Source organism: Indicator indicator, chromosome 17 (assembly GCF_027791375.1).
Source record: "Indicator indicator isolate 239-I01 chromosome 17, UM_Iind_1.1, whole genome shotgun sequence".
In the NCBI taxonomy this organism is placed as follows: domain Eukaryota; kingdom Metazoa; phylum Chordata; class Aves; order Piciformes; family Indicatoridae; genus Indicator; species Indicator indicator.
Genome location: NC_072026.1, coordinates 23,718,970 through 23,744,281, shown reverse-complemented (window position 1 = coordinate 23,744,281; position 25,312 = coordinate 23,718,970). Strand labels below are relative to the sequence as shown.

The window sequence follows — 25,312 nt, the reverse complement described above, 5'->3', positions numbered from 1 at the left end:
TGGAGTCTTCTCCAAAATGAGTGGCATAGATGTCTGGGGCTTATTTTAAAGAGACAACCTTTATTTAAAGTACTTTGCTTTGTAGAACTTCAGAAAGTAAACATTACAGGTTTTTTTTTTTATTATTACTTTTTTATCTTTCCCCACAAATATATTAAAACTGTTTCCATTTTAAAGGCAGTTCCACTGACTGATGGATAACTTTAGAGAGAGAGGAAAAAAAAGAAAGAGAGTCTGACAGGCAGCTCAACTACAACTATATTCTAAACATTCTGTTTTGTCATCCTATCTCCTTAAAAAAAAAGAAAAAAAAAGAGGAAAAAAAAAAAAAAGAGACATTTTTCCCTCAGACTTCCTTTACAGCAATAAGGCAACTCCAGGAGACCTGAATGAGCTCCTTGGAGATTACAGATACTGTAACTGGCTGCTCCTCATGCTTTAGAGCACCCAAAGATGCAACTCTCCATTAAACCACAATCACATTTGTGCATTAAAATACAAAAACTTAAATTACAGAACTGTGGTTTGGTTGGTTTTTTTTTGTGTGTGTGTGTGGTTTTGTTTTAATATTACTAATACACTTGCCTAGCATAAAAATATTTTACATTTACAGTACTTGAACTATCTCTCAGTTCTGGGTCGATGAGGTTGAAGCAATTTACCACTGCAAGAGTTTATCAGACTCTGGAGCTCAACAAACAGCACAACCCAACCAGGGGCAGCAAGAGTAGAGTCATAGTGCAAATCAAAATAAGGAGTGCAGAGCTGCACTGCTTGCTTTATGTTTTTTCCAAACAGAAATGAACAAGAGGAACTCTTCTATGATACATGCAATAAATTATAGTAAGCTGGGGCCTTCTACAATTTTTAGCTGGTGTACCAGAGGTGAAAGATAGGACTCAGTAAACAGACAAACAAAAGTTTCCAAGCTCTGTTGTGGTAGCACTTCAAATCTGCTCTCATGCTTTGTACTTCTGCTTGCCTGTCTCGCTGATCACACAGATGTGCTGGAAAACAAGCAAACAGAAAGCTCCTATTAGGACACTGCTGGCAGGCACCAACACCTCACGCCCTCATCACTCAGTGATGTGGTTAGGAATAGAATGCAAGCATGCTACACACGCTTCAGTGTGAAAGAATCACAGAAGGGGTTGGGTTGGGTTGGAAGGGACCTTAAAGATATCTTGTTCCAGCCCCCTGACATGGGCAGGGACTCCTTCCACTAGGCCAGGCTGCCCAAGGCTCAGGGCCACCTCCCACTAGCCTGGGTTGCCCAAGTCCTCCTCCAATCTGGCCTTGAACACCTCCAGGGAGGGGGCATCCACAACTTCCCCAAGCAACTTGTTCCAGTGTCTCACACTCTTGTGATCCTCTTTATACAGAACAACTTAAGCCTCTGTCTTTGTCTAAAAACCTCACCATTGCTTGCTTTCTCCTCCCCTCAATTGTCCCACCCAATATATGGTGGTTTGGTGACACCCAGATCACACAATCATAGACTGGTAAGGGGTTGTTGGAAAGGGTCTCTAGAGATCATCAAGTCCAACCTGCTGCAGTCAGCGCAGGTCACACAGGAACACATCCAGATGGGTCTTGAAGTCTCCAGAGGAGACTCCACAACCTTTCTGGAGCCTGCTCCAGGGCTTCAGCACCCTCATAGTAAAGAATTTTTTCCTCATGTTGAGGTGGAACACCCTGTGTTCCAGTTTGCATCCCTTGCCCCTTGTCCTATCACCAGGCACCACAGAAAAGAACCTGGCCCCTTCTTCTTGACACCCACCCTTCAGATGTTTGTAAACATTGATGAAATCCCCTCTCAGCCTTCTCTTCTCCAGGCTATACAGGCCCAGGTGTCTCAGCCTTTCCTCATCAGACAGATGTTCCAGTCCCTTCATTATCCTTGTAGCCTCCATTGGACACTCTCCAGTAGCTCCCTGTCCCTCTTGAACTCAGAAGCCCAGAGCTGGACACAATACTCCAGGTGTGGCCTCACCAGGGCAAGGCAGAGCAGAGCAGGAGGAGAACCTCCATCCACCTGCTGGCCACACTCTTCTTAATGCACCCCAGGATACCACCGACCGTCTGGCCACAAGGGCACATTGCTGTCCCATGGACAATTTATTGTCCTCTGGGACTCCAAGGTAAAGACAGCATGGAGCTGCTTCCCAGCATGTCACCCCTTACCTGTACTGGTGCAAGGGGGCTGTTCCTCCCCAGGTGCAGGACCCTACACTTATTCTTGTTGACCCTCATGAGGTTCCTCTTTAGCCAGGTCTACAGCCTGACTAGGTCTCACTGAATGGCTGCACAGCCTGATGGTGTCTCAGCCACCTCTCCCAGCTGGGTACCACCAGCAAACTGGCTGATGCAGAATTAATGACTTAGAATAAAAAGATCTCTCTTCCCTAACTCTTTCCCACTTGTTTGTAGCAGACATCTGGTGAAATAAGAAACTCCACACTATTCCATAGGTGACAGGAAATGTGTAAGCTTCTACTCTGCAGGCAGCCAAATTCATGTTGGTTTCCCAAGAGCTCCAAAAGGCTGTCCTTGCTGCTCTAGCTTTTGCTCTCATTGTTGCATCACCAATGGAACATGGTTTACAGAGGAGGGAGACTGATGTGGGGAGACTTCCTTCCTCCTCCTGAGTTTTAAATGGACAAAAACAGATGGGAAAAAACCCAACTTACGTTCAAGTCTCTGAAGTATTCATTGTAGTCTAGGGCGTATCCCACAACAAATTTGTCTGGCACTTCGAATCCAACAACTGGAAAAGACCGTAAGTCACCAGCACGTTAGAAAAGAACTTCCTAGAGCTCACTAGACCTTTGTACAGAGGCAGCCTGGCATTCTGTAGATAAGTTAAGCATCCTAACCCATTCATTTCTTCCCCTCAGGTTGACATTTGGGCTATTTTACAGTTTTAACTGACTTTACTGATTTAATTTTCTCAACTAAAGGAAAAGCTAAGCAGCTGTGTTTCATGGCTCCCACGCAGCAGCACGGTGCTAAGCACTTCAATCTACATGACAGGGTATTCCCATCACAACAAAAGCTGCTCCCAAATTTCCTGCAGCTTTGTAAATACACACACACACACACACAAAAAGAGCCAATGCTTCCCAGCACTTCCTAGCAGCTTGATGTGCCAGTGGAGAAGCAGTAGAAGTGATGAGCACAGCACAAGTTCCCCTCCCAGGATGATTCCCAGCTCTGGGAGTGGGACCCATGCCTCGGGTAGGGCTGCAGGCAGGGCAGCCTTTTCATGCCACAAATGATGACACCATTGATGTATGGCACATTGGGTTGCAGCTTTGAGAAGGCAGAACTCTACCAGAGGCAGCTGCTTCTTGTAGCAGGTAAAAAGGATGTGGAGGCCATCAGAGGAGGAGGTCTTTGCCTATAGCTACCCCTGACTGTTGCTGCTGAATCTTCCAGATGAGCTTTGCCACTGACTGGGGCTGATGTCTAGACCAAACATTTCCACATCCCCTAACCTTGAATTCCCTTCCTCTTTCTGCTTACACTCTAAACACCCTACCCTTCCTGAATTCATATTTTGCCTTCCTGTTTTGCATTATGCAAAGCAGTAATGAGGAAGCAGGTTCAGTCACCAGCTCCTCCAAAACTATGGATGTGCAAGTCCAAGAGGACTTTCTGTGGAACGTTGGGAGAGTGGCCACAGAGTAAAGTGAGTATCAGACCCACAGTTACTGCATGGAAGCCAATCCTTGGTCCAGATGGACTCCACTCCTGCAACTTGCAGCCAATGCTGTGATATGTAGGAGCATACCCTGACTGCTAAAGCACATCTTAGCTGCTGGCTCCATGGCACAGAGGATAGTGAAGAGCAAAGAGCACTCTGATCTTCATGGAGTCACTTAGCAAAATTTCAGAAACAGGTGGTGGGTTTTGTGTGTTTGGTTGTGAGCTTTTATTTCCCAGAGAAGCTGCCTAAAAAGAGGACATCAGCTGTTCCACAGGTTGCCTAAGCAGTCCTTAGGGCAGTTTGTGGGTGGTCAGGCAGTATCAGTCTGATCTGTCCACTCACACCATAAAATAACCCCAAAAATATGAAATAATATTAAAATGCAAACTTTCCAAACTGCTTCCTCCCCTGATGCTACAATAAAAGACTCCTGAGCACAGGAAAGCTGCACAGCTTTTCTCTCCCTGGCTGCAATGAGGGTCTAAGGGAAAACAGGGAGATAAATCGTGCAATTCAAAGACAAGGCTGGGTGGGCTTCTGGAAAAATGAAGATGATTTTTCAGATCTACTTGGCCTCACAACACAGAGATAAAGCAGGGCCCAAGCCATTCCTGCCTTCTTGTCTCTCCTTTCAGAGCTCACGTGGCCTGCACTGAACAGGTTGTCACCATGGACAGATGGCAAAACAAGTCACCTGCTGCAAGATGCTCAGCAAGCCAACCATTAACCCAGCTAAGCCTCTAATGAGATCTGGGGAACAAGGAACATCCCTGCCTGAGGGGGACACCTCAGCTGAGCTTTAAGGCATGGAGAAAACCTCATTCCAGAGCACTGGAGGACGAAAAGGGTGAGACTCTGCTGCTAAATTCACTCCTCTTCCACAGTGAAAGCACATGGCCCAGATGAACAGGAATCTGGCCTTTAAAACACATAGCCCTTCCCAAGGCAGGAGGAGCTGTCTGGTACCACTGCCTGCTGTGGATCCTTCTTTATGGTCTTGGAAGAGACCAGGAGGGGTCAGACAGGTGAAGGTAAGAAATGAGTAACTCAGATGCCCAGACATTACTGGTTTGTGCCAATCTTTTGTCACTGTAAACCTTTCTCAGATCTGCTACCTCATGTGATCCTGGGGACATTCACACAACATGAGGTGGCTCCATTTATGCACCTGAATCACCCCCAGAAGTGTCAAAGGTAAATCTAGCAGGTTCTGCATATCAAAGCAGACTGACTACAGTCTGGGGAGAATTTGCAGATGAAAAGGATGCAACCTGGAACCAAAATATCAAAGTTTGCTATTCATGTAGTAAAAATATTACCAAAAGTTAAGAAAGAAAGGATCAGATTAGCTCTGTTTAAAAAAAAGGCATTCCAAGTAATTTAAATTCTCTAAGTAAGAGCAAAAAAAAAAAAAAAATTAAAAAAATTACTTGGAATGTCCTTGGGCTTGGACCAAAGGGTACAACAATACACTGACATGCTTTTAAAAATGAGTAATAAAAAGTTGTCAAGGAGTCACTTACAGTCTGGCCTGTATCCCACACTTCGAGGAGTTCTTTTTACCAACAAACTGTCAAAGAAAACCAGTGTCAAAGTGAGGCATGGGAAAAGCACCAGGTACAAAGAGAAGAGACTGTTTTGATGACAGACAACTTGGATCTGGCCTAAATGTGCCTAAGTGAAAGCATAACTACACATATTCACATCCACATCCAAAGCAGCAGATCCAGAGAGGTGATTCTGCCACTTTGCTCTGCTCTGCTGAGACCTCCCCTGGAGTGCTGTGTGCAGGTCTGGAGCCCTCAATATAGGAAGGATCTGGACTTGATGGAGAGGGTCCAGAGGAGGGTCATGAAAATGCTCAGGGGGTTGGAGCAGCTCTGCTGTGAGGACAGGCTGAGGGAGTTGGGGGTGTTCAGCCTGGAAAAGGGAAGCCTGCCAGTACCTGAAGGGGGTTACAGGAAGGCTGCAGAGAGACTGTTTGCAAAGGCCTGCAGGGACAGGACAAGGACAATGGCTTCAAACTAGAGAAGAGCAGATTTAGATTGGATGTTAGGAACAAGTTCTTCACTATGAGGGTGTTGGAACATTGGAACAGGTTGCCCAGGGAGGTGATTGAGGTTCCATCCCTGGTGATATTCAAGGTGAGGCTCAACGAGGCCCTGGGCAGCCTGATCTAGTTGGGGATGTCCCTGCTGACTGCAGGGAGGCTGGACTGGATAACCTTTGGAGGTCCCTTCTGGCCTGGACCATTCTACAATTTGGAACTATTGTTTGTTGGTGCAGCTGATCAGAATGAAAAGATCAAAATGAAGAAATCAAAAATGAATCAAAAGAATCATGACTGGTTCACAACCTAAAGGGTAACTATAAGAAGGCTGGAAGAAAGAGGGCTAGGAGATACTGCTTTGGATGGATTTTCATTGTGGAAGGTGACTTCCTGGGTTTCATAGGTGTTAGGAACTTCAGGCACAGTTTAGCTCTAGGTAAAGAGGTGACAACTTGGGCTCTGGCCAGACTAACTTTTTTCATTAGTATTCTGAAGCAAAAGTTCAGCTGCTTAAATGTAACCTCAATTGCACTTGCACAGTGTGTCCTCAACTGCTTTTCACTGGCAGTGCTAATTACCCCCATAAAGCACAGGTAATTGCTTCTGATGAGCAGCTCATACAAACCAGCTTCACTTTTCCAGACTGAATAGTCAGAGGTGTAAAAAGCATAGAGATACAGAGCCAAGGGTATTGTAGTAAGAAGAAAGTCCTGCTAGCTTAATTTGATTCACTCACTATCCATTTGAGCAGTTCTACAGCCTCAGAGGCCTGCCATTTGCCTATTTTTGTGATACAGGCTTTGGGAGGATGGCTGAATGTAAGGACTGAGACCAGCAGAACTCTGGGCATTAAACACAGACTCTTCTGGATCACTCCTGAAGGCAGGGCTTCATTTGCCAGAGTCACAGTTTCCATTATTAGACAGTTTCTGAAAGTTCTAAGTTGTGAGACTTCATTTTTTTTTTTTTGAGACTGGGTGTAGGATTTGAAGGAAGAAACTCCCAAATTGTATTAGCATTAATTCCCATCTCCCTGCTGCAACTGCTTCACTGTCAGACAGAGAGAAAATAAAAAAAAAGAGAAGAAAGAGAAGAGAGGCAAGTGAAGTAACTACAAGCTGTCTAGACTGATCATATTCACCTGCTCAGCTCTTTGGCAGACCCAAATCACTGCAACAGGTTTAAGCACCAGGAAACTGCCCTTTGCTCCTGCTCTATTATCCTTGTACAGTGCAGTGTTGTTAGGAGACAGGAGCAAGTATTTAAAGTCTGCCACACTTCAACCAGCCAGGGAGAAATCCGCAACAACCTCACCTTCAGCAGGTCACCTCCAGATTGTCAGCAAGAAGAGCTATTCTCATAGGTCTAGCAACTGCTTTGGCCATTGTTATGGCAACACAAGTGATCAGATATTACAACACAGCTCTGCTTTCCCTCTAATCCCCAGCCATGGTTATGCTTTTATTGTAAAACACACACCCACAGCAGAGCAGCACCAAAGGTGCCACCTAAAAACAACTAGGAAGAATGTTAATTGGCTAATAATATAATATTCTCCTCACTATTTCTTGTTAGCTACTAACTGATTAAAGATGTAGCCAAGTCAAAAAGCCTGGAAGAGCATATCACAGAATTACAGAGTCCCAGAATCAACCATGTTGGAAAAGACCTCAGAGATCATCAAGTCCAACCTATTACCTAATCCCTAACGCCTTCTGACAACTAAACCATGGCTCCAAGTGCCACATCCAACCTTTTTTTTGAACACCTATGGCTGAGTAACTCTCAGGGAATGACCTCTACAGCTCAGCTGCACTATACAAACAATGAAGTTAGTGTACAAATCAAGTTAATTCTATAATTAAAGAAGGAAAAGTGAAATCAAACCAAGCCAAACGTCTCTATTGCACAGGTACAGCACTACAGCTCACTGAAGTTGCAGACATCTGCATGACCAGAAACATGTTTGGATAGATACTACACACACATAAGTGACAACAACTGCCTTTTTTTTTTATCCCCTTCTCTTGGAAAGGTCTAAATGTATGAATCAAATTTGTGTTGAAAATATCCCCACTGACTTCAAGAGGCTTTTGTGGAGTTTTACTAAGCCCAAAAGATTTAAGTTCTTCTATATACTTCTAAACCTAAACTAGGTTTCAGTGGTAAAAGCCTAGAGATCTTACCATAACATGATAAGGCAAGACAAGCACCAGGCATGCACAGGCTGTCCCCTTCTGAAGCACTAAATTCTTCCAACAAGAAGGTTAGAAAGAACTGATGACACAAACCTGGGTGGAGTGGCTGACACACAGGAAGGTTGTGCTGCCATTCAGGGAGACTTAGGCTGGAAAGATTGGGCAGGGAGAAATTGAATGAAATTCAGCAAGGGCAAGTGTAGAGTCTTGCAGCTGGGGAAGAAGAGTCTCATGGAGCAGGATAGGTTGGGGACTGAGCTGTTGGAGAGCAGTGAAAGGGAAAAGGACCTGGGGGTCCTAGTGGATGGAAGGTTGACTATGACCTAGTAATGTGCTCTTGTGGCCAAGAGGGCCAAGGGCATTCTGGGGAAGATTAGAAGGGCTGTGGTTAGTAGGTTGAGAGAGGATCTTCTACCCCTCTCCTCTGCCCTGATAAGGCCTCATCTGGAATATTGTGTCCAATTCTGGGCCCCTCAGCTCAAGAAGGGCCTCAGGGAACTGCTTGAAAGAGTCCAGTACAGATTAAGGGAGTGGAACATCTCCCTCATGAGAAGAGACTGAGGGAGCTGGGGATCCTCATCTTGGAGAATAGGAGCCAGAGAGGTGACCTCATTCATAATGCAGAGCCACAAAGATGATTAAGGGAGTGGAACATCTCCATCACGAGGAGAGACTGAGGGAATTGGGGATCTTCAGCTTGGAGAAGAGGAACCTGATGGGTGACCTCATTCATGTTTATAAAGATGTAAAGGAGCCAGGATCTTCTGAGTGATGCCCAATGAAAGAACAAGGGGCAATGGGTAGAAGCTGAGGCATAGGAAGTTCCATGGAAACAGGAGGAAAACTTTTTTCCCTATGAGGATGACAGAACACTGGAACAGGCTGCCCAAGGGGGTTGTGGAGTCTCCCTCTCTGGAGATATTCAAAACCTGCCTGGATGTGTTCCTGTGTGATCTGCTCTAGGTGCCCCTGGCAGGGGGTTTGGACTGGATGAGCTTTCAAGGTCCCTTCCAGACCCTAACATTTTGTGACTCTGTGAACAGTGTTTCCCCCCCAGCCTTTTGAAATTTAAACAAATAATAAACTCCAGCAGACTGCACCATATCAGACTCCTGCAGGAATGTTCCCTTCAATTTCTCACATATTCTACCTCCCCCTCCCTGCCCCCCATTTTTTAAACACTTTTAAACTCTTTACATGAAATACAGCACAAAATAACCATCATTAAAATTTTTACCTGGCTACTTTCACCATCTTTGGATTGTATTGCTTAAGGAGAGACAGCAATGTTTTCATTGTTTTACCAGTATCAATTATATCCTGAGGGAAAACAAAAACAAAACTCAGGTCAGAAAGAATATTAAAGATCCCCAGGCAGCATTTTCAAGCTGCTCATCCACAGTAGCATAAAAACCTGCAAAATAACTGATGGTGATGCTAACACCATGGTGTGCTTGCACAGCTGTGCTCAGTACAGTGATCATGCCCATTAACAACAGTTGTTAATTGCTGTGGGTTAACTGTGACTTGGAGAGCAGTTACTGAACCCTGACCTCCTCGGCTCCTTTTGGAGGTTTTTATGGCTTGTGCTCCTGGTTTGTTTAATTTGAAGATGCTCAAAGCAATATTAATCTTGCCACTGAGCTCAGTTGTAGAGACAGATGTGTCCTAGGCTGCACCAAGAGGAGTGTGGCCAGCAGGTCAAGAGAGGGGATTCTGCCCCTTTGCTCTGCTCTTTAGAGACCCCACCTCCAACACTGCCTCCAGTTCAGGACACAGAGCAAGGAGGACTGGATGAGTCCAGAGGAGGCCACAAGGATGATCCAAGGGCTGGAGCACCTCTGCTATGGAGATAGGCTAATGGAGCTGGGGCTGTTCAGCCTGGAGAAGACTCCAGGAGGGCCCTAGAGCTGCCTTCCAGTACCTGAAGGGATTCTACAGGAAGGTTGGAGAGGGACTTTTCCTAAGGGTGTCTATGGACAGGACAAGGGGGAATGGTTTTATCCTGAGGGAGAGTAGGTTTAGATTGGATTTTAGGAAGAAGTTCTTTACTATGAGGGTGATGAGACTCTGCAATAGATTGCCCAGAAAGGTTGTGAATGCTCCCTCCATACAGGTGTTCAAGACCAGGTTGGATGAGGCCTTGAGCAACCAAATCTAGTTTAGAGGTGTCCCTGCCCAGGGTCAGGGTGGTTGGAGCAGATGGTGTCTTCCAACCTAAGCCCTTCTATGATTTTATGTGTACAGCAGAAAGAAAACAAGGGAAATTAAGCAGAATAACTTATTATTGCAACTAGAGAAAAAAGGAGTGCAATTTGCATTACAGATCCAAGAAACAGCTGAAGGAATTGCATTGGGAATAGCTGGGTGCAGTTCTAAAGTCTACACTCAAACACACTGAAGTGAACTTGGACACATCACCTCAATCCCATCCACTGCATGTAGAAGCAGAAAAAAAAAAGAACACATGGCTTACAGCAGCAGACACAGACTCCTCATTTGGTCTGAAATAATCACAGCATCTTTAGAGGGACAGTCCCCACCCTGCCCTGAAATCAAACCTATTTGGAGTGAAGCAGGGAGATACCACGGAAGCAGCAATGGTCTGGTTTCAGCTTATTTTTCCCTGACTCCCAATTAAAATAGAAATCAAACAACACAACTCAACAGGGCACCCATAGTAATCACATCTTGAACACTGAGTGCCTTTAATCGTGGCTATAAGCTCAACAGTGAGGACACAGTAAATAAACAGAAGTAGCTGCTTCCGCACTCTGAACTAACTCCAGAACCTCTTCCTGGTTTTATACTCTGACGATCTGCTTATTGGAGGTGAATCTCTATTGTGCTCACTTTTTTTGCACATGGAAGGGATGCTGTATAAAAAAAAAAAGCCCAGTGCTCTGGAGCACAAAGAGATGAACTCCATAATAAATGTGCTTTTTTATTGTTTGATGGTGTGATTGGAAGAAGGGTTCCTATTTGACACTGTGTCAGACAAGTCACTGGATAGATGAGTCACTGAACAAATGAGAAACTAACCTAGTTAGCTGTCTGGGGCTTTAAAGACACAGATTCATCTGAAATGGAGCAGATCCACAATGAAATGCATCTGCCTAGCTGAAGCAAAATACACTTCAAAGGATGCCACTGGTCACAGATGCCTGCTGTATACAAACTGTTTGGGTAGGAGCTTTGGAACTGAATGTGCTTCCTGTGGAATAATGAAACCTCAGATTTAAAAATAAAACCCAGCCATACACAAACTCCCTGTTTTATGAGAGGACACATCCTTCCCTTTGGCTGCTGAACCAGTTGCCATAGCTGTTTCTTTGTTTACAAACAAATCATTGCCATTATTTGGAGTCTTAAGACATAGAATCACACAATTGTTTTGGTTGGGAAAGCCCTCTAAGATCACTGAATCCAACCATGGACCTAAGACCACCATGCCCACTAAAATGTGCCCCTGTGTGCCATGGCCACACATTTCTTGAACACCTCCAGGGATGGTGACTCCACCACCTCCCTGGGCAGCCTGTTCCAATCCCTGACCACTCTTGCAGCAAAGACAGTTTTCCTCATCTCCAGTTTAAATCTCCCCAGGCACAGTTTCAGCCATTTCCTCTCATTCTATCACCTGATACCAGGGAGAAGAGACCAAGCCCCACCTCACTCCACCTGCTTTCAGGGCATTATAGAGAGCAATGAGGTCTCCCCCCTGCCTCCTTTTCTCCAGTCTAAACACCCCCAGTTCCCTCAGCTGCTCCTCCCCAGCCCTCTTCTCCAGACCCTTCCCCAGCTTCGTTGCCCTTCTCTGGACAGGCTCCAGCACTCAATGTACTTTTTGGAGTGAGGGCCCAAAACTGAAGCCAGTACTCGAAGTGTGACCTCACCAGGGCTGAATACAGGGGCACTTTTCCTGTCTACTGCTGCCTGCTTCCCTATCCTGAAACTGGCAATCTTACTCCAGAACAGCCTTTGTCAGAATAGTACTGAACAGAACCAACACTGTCCACCAAGACAGAGGTCTGAAAGCAAGAATTAACCACAATACCTATTATGAATCATACTGAGGTGTAATGCCCCTGATACCATCCAAAGAACCACCTCTACTCAGCACTGGTGAGGCCACACCTGGAGTACTGGGTTTGGTTTTGGGTCCCTCACTCCAAGAATAGTGCTGGAGGGTGTCCAGAGAAGAGCAATTAGGTTGGTGAAGGGCCCTGAACACAGGTTTTATGAGGAACAGCTGAGGGAGCTGGGGTTGTTTAGTCTTCAGAAGAGGAAGCTGAGGGAAGACATCATTGCTCAAGGACTACCTCAAAAGAGGCTGGAGCCAGGTGGGGATTGGTCTCTTCTCACATGCAACAAGTGACAGGACAAGAGGAAATGGCCTCAAGTTGTGCCAGGGAAGGTTCACGTTGGATACTAGAAAAAATCTCCCAGAAAAGGTTCTCAGGCACTGGTACAGGCTGCCCAGGGAGGTGGTGGAGTCTCCATCCCTGGAGGTATTTTAAAAGATGTGCAGATGTGGTGCTGAGGGACGTGGCAGTGGTGGGATTGTGAACTCTAGGCAAGCAGTTGGACTTGATGACCTCAGAGGTTTCTTTCAGCCTCACCTCTCCTATGATTCTGTGACAAGACAGAGGAATGGGAACCTGGCAATTGCAAAATACTAATTGAGAATTCATAGAATCATTAGGGTTGGAAAAAACGTTTAAGATTATCAAGTCCAACCAGCTGTTGGTGTTCTCTGTGTCACCATTCCCTAAGCAAATGACACACAGGGACACTGGATTCAGACCTGTTCTTCCTATATTTTAGGATATTCCTAGGAACTTCTTTCTACCTCTGCAGCTTTAATTTCCTAGCTTGCTGTCCTAAACCCAGAACAAGAACATCCTTAGTCACTTTCTTCAGGCTACTTTTCAACATTTAAACAAACAAACAAGCTATTTTAGAACTGACAGAATCCCAGAAACTGAAAGAAACTGCAATCAATTTTACATGGAGATTGTCCTTGTTAAATTTAGCAGCTGAATGCAATTTGAGAATTCAAAGCAGAGCTAATTTCAAGTTCAGAAACCACTTGCAAAATTCAGGGCTAGAATCAGAAGCTGGAAGCCTTGAAATCAGGGATTGTAGGTTTTCTGGCTTAAGAACAACTGTTAGAAGATCTCTCTTACCAGTCACACAGTAGACCTTCAAAGTGGAACATAATACTTACTTCTACGATCAAAACATTCTAGTGGGAAGGAAAAAGGAGAGAGAGAGAAAAAAAAGAGATAAAAATCCATTAATATCTAAGGAATATGTCACGTGAAAATACATATTAATCCCTACAACTTATTGTTTTTATTGCAGTTAAATATTTGCAGCACTATTCATGTTTACACATGTAACAGTGAATTCTAGGCAATTAACATTTGTGATGCTCTAGTAACAAGCAGCTGGCAGTGGGATTCTCCTCCACATCTCATGCTGAGTACAAAGTGGTCTTTAAATTATTTAGACTTTGAGGATTCTAGATATATGTAAAAGAGATCAACAGAGAGTCTACACAATCCAGAGAGGTGATTCTGCCACTTTGCTCTGCTCTGCTGAGACCTCCCCTGGAGTGCTGTGTGCAGGTCTGGAGCCCTCAATATAGGAAGGACCTGGACCTGATGGAGAGGGTCCAGAGGAGGGTCATGAAAATGATCAGGGGGTTGGAGCAGCTCTGCTGTGAGGACAGGCTGAGGGAGCTGGGGGTGGTCAGCCTGGAGGCTCTGGGGAGACTTAATAGCAACCTGCCAGTACCTGAAGGGGGCTATAAGAAGAACAGGGAGAGGCTGTTTGCAAAGGTCTGTGGGGACAGGACCAGGGGCAATGGCTTCAAAATAGAGAAGAGTAGATTTAGATTGGCTATCAGGAAGAAGTTCTTCACCATGAAGGTGATGGAACACTGGAACAGGTTGCCCAGGGAGGTGGTTGGGGTCCCTTCCTTGGAGATATTCAAGGTGAGGTTCAAGAGGGCTCTGGGCAACCTGATCTAGTTGAGGATGTCCCTGCTGAGTGCAGGGAGGTTGGGCTGGATGACCTCTGGAGGTCCCTTCCAGCCTGGACCATTCTATGATTCTACAATTCCCTGATTTTATGATTTATGCTGAAGTGTGGAAAGATCCCAGATGTGTAAAGAGAAGGGGAAAGCCATGGCAAAGCAGGAGGTACTGATGCTTTAACCCCAGACATCTGGCTCAATGATCTCCACAGAGTCACTGGAGAAAAGCACATTTCCAGTTCTCCCATTTCCTCCTCTTATCACATGAACCTGTTCTCTGTAACAGGAAGCTTCTGGACTACACATCTCAACAGTAGGAATTCTCATCACTACTTCACTGAAACACCAGCACAGCAAATAAATCATGCTGCTGTCTTCTAAAGGGAGTTTGTAAACAACAGCTCACACAAGATTATTCTTCTCAGGCACTGCAGAAAAACAAATCTCTTCAAACTCTCTTGATACTGAAGATGGTGAACATAGAATTATAGAATTGTCAGGCTTGGAAGGGAGCTCAAGGCTCATCCAGTTCCAACCCCCCTGCCATGGGCAGGAACACCTCACACTACAGCAGGTTGTTCACAGACACCTCCAGCCTGGCTGCAAAAACCTCCAGGCATGAGGCTTCCACCACCTCCCTGGGCAACCTCTGCCAGTGTCTCACCACCCTCATGGGGAAGAACTTCTTCCTAACATGATGAAGCTGGTTCAGACTAAACCAAGGGCTTTGGTGGGGCTCATCCACTCTCTTTGTGTACAGTGGCAAATATTTAAATGCCATTTGTCAGTTTTCCCTTCACACCCTAAGAGAGCAGCCTTAAAAGCATGCAGGTAATAGGAATTCTCTTAGTGGGTTGGGTTGGTTTCAATCATACAAAGAGCCACCATACCTTTCCAGTCAAGGTTGAGAGGTCATCTCCACCAATGACTTTTATATCCCCAGTTGACTGGTCATTCTAAGAAAGAAGAGGGTGAGGATTAGTATTAAAATAATAATAATAATAATGATGATAATGATGATAATAATAAATTTTCATAATAATTCTAACAATAATAATTTTCATAATCATTCTAATAATTTTCACAATAAAGATAACAATAATCAGTTTCACAATAAAGATAACGATAATCAATTGAATAATAAAGGTAATAAAGGTAATAATAGTGGTAATAACAACAATAACAACAATAATAATAACAACAAACATTTTCATAATAATTCTAACAATAATAATTTTCATAATAATTCTAATAATTTTCACAATAAAGATAATCAGTTTCACAATAAAGATAACAATAATCAATTGAATAATAAAGGTAATAATAATAAAGGTAATAAAGGTAATAATAGTGGTAATAACAATAACAACAATATTTTCATAATAATTCTAACAATAATAATTTTCACAATAACTCTAATAATAATTTTCACAATAAAGATAATTATTATCAGTTTCACAATAAAGATAATGATAATCAATTGAATAATAAAGGTAATAATGATAAAGGTGATAAAGGTAATAATAATAGAAATAACAACAACAACAATTATAACAATAATTAGAACCACCCCCCCTACCCTGCTTTGGATAATAATAATAATTAGAACCACCCCCCCACCCTGCTTTGGAAGGGGCTTGGACTCAATGATCCCTGGGTGCCCCTTCCAACCTCTGTGTTCTGTGATTCTATGATGATGATGATAATGATGATGATAATAATAATGATAAAATATCATAAAATTAATAATGGTTATATAACAATATAAAATATTGCATAATAATTAATATACTTATATATTATTATATAATATATAAATATAATTATATAATGATGATGATGATGACAGAATAACAAGAACTTTTTTTCTCCCTTTCAGAGACACCCAACAGCATCTCTCTGCCAACTAAGAAATCAGAAGTGCTCAACTTCAACGATGGCATTTCAGTTTAAAGATTGTTTGACAAGAGATCTGCAGAAATGCAGGCACCACCTCTCATCTCTGACTATTATACATACACATGGATCTAAAAAGATAGGATTTGCCATGCATTCCCTACAGATATGGAAATCAGGCAAAAAGCATCCCAGTTTCCAAGCTGCCTGCTGCTATATAGCTGCTCATTTCCATTTTAAACTTTAATGCTTCAGAAAGCCTTCCTCTTTGAATAAGCAATCATAACAACAAGAATAGCCAGCAAAGGAGGCACAGCTTCAGATTTAGAAACAACACAAGCTACAAAGCCAGCCAGAAAAAGCTTATGTTTGCTTTGCTTACAACAAATATTGGTAGCATATCAAATTACTTCTTACAGTAAGGGAACAGCAACATAGGTACAGCTCTGCAGCACAGCATGTGGCTTCAGTAAAGCTAAACTTTGATACAAACATAAATTAATTGCTATCTAAGTTAAAATGTATTGGAAATAAATTCTTTACAGTGAGGGTGGGGAAACATTGGGACAGGTTGCCCAGTGAAGTTGTGGCTGTTCCCTCCCTGGAGGGAACCAAGGCCAGGGTAAGGGGTTGGAATGAGATGATCCTCAAGGTCCCTTCCAACCCAAACCATTCTGTGATTCTATGTTCAACATGATTGCTGCAAGACCCAGCAGACAACTGCTGCTGAACGCCTGAGATAGTGGTTGGATCAAGCACAAAAATGTGATTTAGTTAAGCACTGTATCCACAAAGCCAAAGGACATTTCCTGTGTTCACCCTATCTTAAAATTATCTTAAATAACAGCTTTTCCTTGTTTATGTTAGAGGATTCTCTCTTATCTGTTCCTACACTAAGAGGGATTTCATCTTCTTTCCATGGAGCGATGTAAAAAAAAAAAAAACCAACAATAAAAATCATTCCTTGCAAAACAGTGATGGAGAAAGATGGGACAGGTATTTGTTCCACTAAAATGATGTGCACAGATGTCAGACTCGTAATTCTCAGTAAATGCATAAGATCAGGTTCCTGAGTTTGAAAATCTGTTTGGCTACAAAGCAACACACTGCACTCAGAAGAAGAACACCACAAAGCTACAGGCTACTGCAAGCCTTTGGATTAGGCATAGTAAAGTGTGATGATCAGCAGAGTAAAAAATCTAAACTACAGATGTTTTCCTCTTCCCTCCCACCCATAAACATACAAATTGCTACAACTTTTTAATGCAAACCATCAAACCTGACTGGCATACAAACCTGCATTCCTATGCAGGTACTGAGTTCCTGAGCAATGAAAGGATAAAAAACAGTTAAAAAGAACTTCCAGCTCTGGTTGTAACCAGATTGTCATTGGAAAGAACTTTGTTTAATAATTAAGCCACATTTTAATTATGTTCAGAAGCATTATTTCTGATATCAGGCCTGGTAAGACAGAATCACAGAATGGTAGGGGTTGGAAGGGACCTCTGGAGATCATTGAACCCAATCCCCCTGGCAAGGCAGGTTCACCTGAAGAAGGTCAAAGACTTCAATGCTTTGTGGTTTAACATGTAAGAGTCCTACTCTTTTCACTGCCTTCCCATTGTCACTGATGGAAAACAATAATGCTTTATAAGGCCATAAACCCTGACTCAAAGTGACTTCAAGACCACCTTTCAGAAGGTCTTTTAAGCTCCTGACAGTATTTGCTCCAAGGCTTGATTAACAGCTGTGAGCTGAACAGCTAACCAGAGCTGACCGTGACAATCCCTCTTCTCCCAAGCAACAGTGCAACACATCCACTGCCTTTTGGATGCCCTTCATGACTACATGAGGGATGCTTGCTCATTTCCAAGCTGAAATGCAGGAGACTGGTGAAAAGCAATGCATTCTTCTTGTAGCACAAACAGAATAAACTGTTTGTCAAGAATACTGAGATCTGGATCTGTTCATAACCACTACCTTTCCATTTCTTACCAGCGTGCCAGATCATTACAATTCATCCATAAGGACTCAAAAAAACAAAATGATGTTATGAGCAAAGTTTAATCACAGCTTGATCATGTCAGTATTCTTGGGAGAATTATTTTTGGGTGCAGAACAGTATGAGCTCTGAACTGCAACACAAAACCTTCTCCCCCCCCATATGCTTGTAAATATTAAATGATGGGTTTGAAACAAGAATGGAACCTAATTACATCAATTTTTGAACCATTACACAAGTTCAGCTGCTTTGTTTATGCACCCAGGGTATTTTTAACATCTTTTATCCCATCTGTAAAGACAGGCAGCATGATCTAGTCGAACAAGAAATCTAGCTCCACTTTTAACTGTTCATTAGAGTTTGTGATGGCTTTCACAATGCCAAATGCAGATTGCTCCTTCTAGCAAAGCACAGATTAAAATAACTGAGCTGATTTGGCATTCTGACACTATTAGTGATGGAAGACCCAGTCAATCTGTTACATACATGTTCATGTTAGGACAAACTTATCCAGTCTGCCAAGTTATGCAATTTAAAGGACGTAAATCTGGATATTAATAACCACCTAAGAGTCCACAGAAATTAAATGCTTGTAAATACTGTAGTGGAGGCATCAGATAACAGGAGCTTCTCACTCATCTAGAACAAGAAACTGACAAAATCAAACCACCACACCCTCCCCCATGCCAACACCTCAGGCAAAAAAATTTTGCTTAGGCAGCTTTCTGTCCAAATTTCTCCTCTTTTCATCTATTCATATTTACTACAAACTCAAGCTTTTAATTTCCATCAAAACTATTTTGCTGCTCACTCCCCTGTGAACATCAAGGCATGGTATAGTTCTGGGGAGTAATAAAAGCAGCTGTAGTAAAGAAATGAACCAAAGCATACCAAATGCATCACTATGAGCAAAGAAAACATGCATGTAGTAAGGCTGACTTGCTTTTTAACAGGGTTTTTTTTTCCAGGTGTTTCTCCCATAGTTTTTTCCAAGTTAGTCAGAAAGTGGAGAGTGTGAAAAGGTGTAGCCTTACTTAGTCAAGTAAGTTATTGGAAGGGCTCCTTGAAGGAAGCAGAAGATACACATTTTCCTCACCAAAATAAAAAGTAGGAGTCATCATTTCCTATTCTCTGAAGAAGAGAAGGCTCTAGGGAGACCTTTACAGTGGTCTTCAGGAGAGCTGGGGAAGGACTTTTTACAAGGGCCTGTGGTGACAGGATGAGAGGCAATGGTTTTAAACTACAACAGGGTAGATTTAGATTGGATATTACAAAGAAATTCTTTACAGTGAGGGTGGGGAGACACTGGAACAGGTTGCCCAGGGAGGCTGTGGATGCCCTCTCCCTTGAAGGTGTTCAAGGCCAGGTTGGATGAGCAACCTGGGCTGGTGGGAGGTGTCCCTGCCCATGGCAGGGAGGTTGGAACTGGATGATCTTTAAGGTCCCTTCCAAACCAGACTATTCTACGAGAGTATAAATATATTATCCTGCAACAGAGACATTCAGCTTTCTCTTGTGGCTTTTACAGGCAGAATATAGAGGCATGTAGTAGCATAGTGGTTAAATGGGCAGGCTGCAGGATCCTGAACTCTGGGAGGAGCAGAAGGAAAGGGTGTCAAACAGCTCTCTCCACTGCTGCAAATACGGTGCACAAGCACAGACAGCACCTTGTGAGGTACAACCAAAGGCTGGCACAAAGCTTTCTGCCCAGCCTTGCCTTCTTGTTAAGGTGCATGACTAAACTACTGCGTTGAGTTCAGCAAATGTGAGCAGGGTTTCCAGGTAACCCCTGGACAGTCAGTTGTGTGTATGCCTCAGGTAGCCAGAGCTGCTCCTCCTGAAAACTGACTTGACCAAAGCCCGGCACAGTGCTGGGCTTCGCCACAAAATGTTAACAGCAATCATGAATTTATGGAGTTCTTTGACAGCTCCAAACTAAGTCTGCAAATAACTCCATCTCTGGTTTCACAGTTTAACAGAATGAAGGATGAAGCTGAGTTTCCAATTTAGTAATCTCTATTTTTTTTTTTCTACTGGCATGAGCACTCAACTACAACTGGGACAAGTAGCCTGTGCTGCTGATTCGAACACAAAGTTGCTGAGACAGAATTAACAGCATAACCTCACAAAACAATTCATTCAAACACTCTGAAATAATTATTTCCATGCTACAAGTGGAACAAATCATAAATTCCATCCTAAAAACATGAGACTAGGCTGTCAGTGAAAGAATGACAGAATGGTAGGGGCTGGTTGAGACCTCTGGAGATCACTGAGTCCAACCCCTTGCCAAGGCAGCTTCACCTAGAGAAGGTCAGGAAGGACACAGTACTAACATACATCTGACATCTGCTTCTTCCTTTGACCTGCACAAAGACAACCTCATGCTTTCAAATGTACACATCACCTCATGCTACAGAACATTCAGTTTCCCTATAAAGTTAAATCTTTGTGTTCAGAATGAAGATGAATTATTGTGCAACAATGCAAACCCCAGGCAACCTGTGTCTGTTCTTGACAAGGTTGTGCCATAGTCAGTGGCCGTTAATCATCAATCCAGGGGGTTGAATCTAGTGTTTCCTCAAGGTCAATCACAACTGATTTGTTCATTGTTTGGCTGAGCCAAACAAAAGATGGGGTAGGGAACTTGGGTATAACTATTTTTGTAGCTTTCAAGTCTTCCTGTCCAATGAATGGTGTCCAAGCTACATAAAAATTCCCAGAGTTACATTTATTGTAACCATAGTTGCAGGAGAATCCTTTGTATTATTCTAGAGGCACAGCTTTAGAGGTGGGGTAGTGGGCAGAAGGAACTGCTTAAGAAGCTAAGAACATGGAAACTGTCCCTCTGCTCTGCACAAAGATTTTAGAAGGCTGCAGATACATCAAGGTCTAAAAGAAAACATTATACAATGAAGTAGAGAAAGAGTAAATTAGTTTGTGACTCTCAATTCCCTTCATTATTTAATAGTAGCACATTCTGGCAGTAACAATATTAAACCACCTCTGCTGCTAATTTGAAATTAGTCAGATACACATAAAAATTTCACAGTACTGCAGAGATACTTACACAATAACTCTTCAGCCTAATGAAGTCGACAGTCATGGGGATTGATTTATCACTGTTTCTGTTCAGTGCTTTGATGTAGTCTAATAAATCAGCAAAAAATTTATAGCCACCTTTGAGTACACAGAGTGCTACAATGTGGTGTCCTCCCATGCCCTTCATAATTTCTCGTGCCAGTCTCTCCGTCCTACACAAAACCAAGAAAGAGTTAGCTGTGGGAACACGTTTCACTTGCTTACTAGAGCAGCAGCCTTTTCTACTGCTACCAGCAGCAAACACATGCAGCAAACCTGGAAACACATTTTTTTTTTTGCACAGAAATATTTGCCTACCACTGTGGGCACTTTCACACACTTTCACATAGCTAAGTTTTGCTTTTCAAGGTTACTCTAACAGTGGCACTTCCAAAGGCCTCTGTTTTCAAATGTCGCCCTTGGCCAAAACAAATCTTAACACCATGAAGCTGTTTCACTGCCAGAGTCCAGCACAGAGCTGCAAAAATGGTTAGGGGAGTGGAACATCTTCCTTACCAGGAGAGACTGAGGGAGCTGGGGCTCTCTAGCTTAGAGAGGAGGAGACTAAGGGTGACTTCATTAATGTTTATAAAGATGTGAAGGGTGAGTGCCAAGAGGCTGGAGCCAGGCTCTGCTGGGTGATGCCCAATGCCAGCACAAGGGGCAATGGTGGAAGCTGAGGCACAGGAAGTTCCATGGAAACGGAAGGAAACATTTTTTCCCTATGAGAGTGACAGAACACTGGAACAGGCTGCCCAGGGGGGTTGTGGAGTCTCCTTCTCTGGAGAAGGATATTCAAAACCTGCCTGGACGAGTTCCTGTGTGACCTGCTCTAGGTGACCCTACTCTGGCAGGGGGGTTGGACTGGATGATCTTTTGAGGTCCCTTCCAGGCCTTAACATTCTGCGATATGTGACATGAAAGATATGAAGGTGTGTCTTCTCCTTCCAAAATAGGAAGGGGAAAGCTTCCATGCAAGAAGCAACATAAGCTAACCAACGAACCAGGCAGCAACCTGCGCTGAGGAGCAAGAAAATTCTCAAATTGTAAACCGATGCATTTATGTTTATTTGCTGAGCTAGACTGCCAGAAATTTGTCCTGACTGCAACATACAATACCAGCAAAGCAGAGCAAGAGAACACTGCACCATTTTTTTTCCTGCAATCATTGTTTCTAAATTTATTTTGTACTTTATTTTAGAAAGCAATATATCTATTGTGCTGCCAGCAGGTTTGGCAGAGGAAACTGATCGTTATAAGATTGCATCAAGTTAATTGATGTGACGCTACTTTGTCCAATTTTTCTCTCTACAAGGACTTCCAGTGCAAAGGCTTTACAGTATTTTTAACACACACATACACACACACTTGATAGGAATATTTATTGTATCTAACCAAACAGCACTATGCAAAATCTAGATGCATTCCTGCCCACAAGATCGCCAGGAAGATCCATGCAGCACCACTTTTAAATTGTCTGTGTGTCTCCAACAACTGGATTTGTTGTTCAGTCTCTTAAAGGGAATTAGCAACCAGCAACCACAAGATAAAACCAAAATTATAGGGCTTGTGCACCCATGTCTGATCACACAAGATAAAACTTTCACCGTACATACTCCAAAAAGCACAGAAGTGACAGACTGGTATTTGCAGAGGCTAATGTCTTTCCCAGAAGGTAGAAGGTGGCTATCTACCCTATGAACATGCAAAAGCCCAAAACAATGTGATTAATAATTTACTTTTATTAATATCCTAAGGAAATTCAAAAGACTGTAATTGTTTCACTACAAATTATGTCTTCTAATTATGTTTTAAGAAGGTAAACCATCAAAGAGACGCTGGAAAGAAAGTTTTAGATTGCCACATACCACAAAATCTCATTTGGGAAATCATGATGAAATTCCAAACATTAGCATAACTGCAAACAGACCAACTCTCAGAAGCCAAAACAAGAAAGAGTTAATTAGCACTTGTAGTTCTTAGCCTCTAATTAAATGTAATCTATTTAGACAGTCACCAGGCAGTAAAACTATCACTGGAAGATTGTTTATTCCAGCATCAGGGAATCAGCTGGAGCATTGCACTGTCTGAAGTCAAACCAACCTGTCCATGATGAGCCCATGAGGAATATAGACTTTTTCCAAGTCATCTGCATAATGTTTAGGTATGCAGAACAAGTCCAGGTCGTAACCTTGTTCATCATCGCCAATCTGAAAAGGAAAGAAGGTGAGGTTTCCACAAAGCCTTATAGAAAGTCTGTGGGGAGAAACTGCAAGTCCTCTGCTTTCTTCAGTAAACTACCAAGCCCATAATCATCAGGATCACCTTGCTTTCCCTCTCTGTAACAACATTAGTCACACCAAGTGCTGCATCAGGTGCAGCCTAACAGAACCTAAGCTCACCCACAGCTGTTTGAAACACCGCACGAGCTGTTGTGCAACACAACGTGAGGCAGAAATGATGTCCTAACAACATTCTTCTACATCAGAGAGCAGGAAAATGAAGCTGCTACTTACTGCACCACAAGCAGTCTTTTCATTCCACTAAAAAAAACCACCAAACCCTATTAAGGAGGTTTTGAACACCTTTGTGTAATACAACACCTGCATTTGCGATTAAGCAAGCAGAGGCTTTGAGATGGACATCTTCCAAATCTCCACAACAGCAAATCACAACCAAACACAAGAGCCAGTTTCCAGGACAGGACAAGACAGCTAACACGTGCATGACAAGTCATGCTGCTGTGCAGCAAACCTTCTTAGACCAGCCATCTGCAAACTGGGAAGGTTCAAGATCTTTCAGAATGTGAAGTGAAAGCCTTACTTCAGCAGCTTGTTCTGCACGGGCAAATTCCCTGGGTGGAACAGCCTGCAATACTAGCAAGTGTATACTAATTAGGACAAGGGATTAGCATATGTATATAATTATAACCAAACACTGTAGAGGCTGGGGGCATATTGTCACAACAGCCTTTCCCTGAACCTTAACCCTGCTGCAACAATGGCATTGTGGTTTTTAATTATTCCACTCTCCAGTTATGCAGCTTAATGATTAGGTGTAAAATGAAGAATTTCAGAAGGAAAACTGAAGTGGCAGTTCACCAGGACAGGCATTTTAAGTATCTATCTTGCTTACTGTTGCCCTTGCAGGACATAATCTTATTTCTGTGTCCAAGGAACCAGTTACCTGCCCTGTGATCAGACAGAGACAGCTGTTTACACCGTTTTGTTGTGTAAGCCCTAACGAGTATTTCTCCTTCCCATCCAAAACAGCTCCACCAGACCCTGTATGAGCTACCCAGGGCCCTAGCTCATGTGAGTCCCCGAGCAGTGTCCCTGCAACCCAGAGCAGGCTGTGACTTTAATAGCAGGTCCTCCACCCACTAAATGCATGGCATTTTGCTGTGGTTCAGACCCATCGTTACATCTAGAATGTCTACTAAACATTCCTCGCTGCTTTTGCTAGGGAATGGACCCTTCCTACGGATTTTTATCAGCTTATTTTTATTGACTGCAGGGATTTACAGTCACAACCTCGGGGCCGGCAGAGCTCTCAGCCCATGAGACGCCACACGGATTTCATGCGCACCTGGCTTAAAAAAAAAACAAAACAAAACCAAAAAATAATTATAAAATGAATACGTAAGAACCTTAGCAGATACGGCAATGACAAAAAAAAAAAAAATCCTCCGAATGCTCTTCCGCCAAAATTACATCCTAACTTAAGCACCGAAGCACTCTCGCTGCCAAGCCGGTGCCTCCCCAGCACGCTGCGAAAAGCAACAGGAATAGGAAGTTGTGCAGCGCAGGGCTCTGCGTGCTGGAAGTTGTTTCACCTTCATCTCTCGAGGCGGCAACTCCGGCTCTGCCCAACGTCCTCCGCCTTTCAGTCCTTCCGAGACGCCACCCGGGACCGCGAACCCTCCCTGCCGGCTTGCTGCCCGGCGGCCCGAAGCGGGCACAGAGGCCTCTGCAGCGCTCGGGGCACGGGACCGCGCCATGCCCGACTGAGCGAAGCCACAGAGCCCCGGGCCCAGCGCCGGGAGGCCGTTGCTCCCTTCAAGGTGACTCGGCGGGGCGGCGGCCCCCGCCGCTGAGGAACGACTCCTGCCCGGCTCTCTCATAAATCACCAGGGTTTTTGGGGGGCAGGACGGACCACCCCTCACCCCGGCGACGGCAGGGCGGGAGTCACCCCCGTAAGGCGCCCGGCAGACCCCGGCTCGGCGCGGAGGCGGCGGCAGCGGGCAGGCGTCCCCGCGGTAGGGGGGGAGGCCGCGGCGGTGGCGGCGCCGAGAGCCGCACTCACCACGATGCAGGGGCTGGGGGTCGCCAT

At 43.8% G+C, this 25,312-nt stretch overlaps 1 protein-coding gene across 1 annotated transcript; it reads right to left on the bottom strand.

Annotated features, from left to right (window-relative positions):
• Positions 1-320: 320 nt before the first annotated feature.
• HPRT1 (hypoxanthine phosphoribosyltransferase 1) lies at positions 321-25,312 on the bottom strand. The gene is made up of 9 exons (XM_054388503.1): positions 25,286-25,312; positions 23,083-23,189; positions 20,969-21,152; positions 14,891-14,956; positions 13,188-13,205; positions 9,195-9,277; positions 5,233-5,279; positions 2,691-2,767; positions 321-1,007 (listed from the first exon to the last, which is right to left on the bottom strand). Exons 1-9 carry the CDS (start codon positions 25,310-25,312, stop codon positions 960-962), a joined length of 657 nt encoding a protein of 218 aa, XP_054244478.1. The 3' UTR covers positions 321-959.

Coding starts and splice junctions, on each gene's coding strand:
- HPRT1 (XM_054388503.1), bottom strand. CDS start 25,312: ATGGCGACCCCCAGCCCCTGCATCGTG. Junction 14,957..20,968: donor TTAGGCTGAAGAGTTATTGT/GTAAGTATCTCT, acceptor CTTCTTTCTTAG/AATGACCAGTCAACTGGGGA. Junction 2,768..5,232: donor TGTGGGATACAGGCCAGACT/GTAAGTGACTCC, acceptor GGTCTTTTCCAG/TTGTTGGATTCGAAGTGCCA.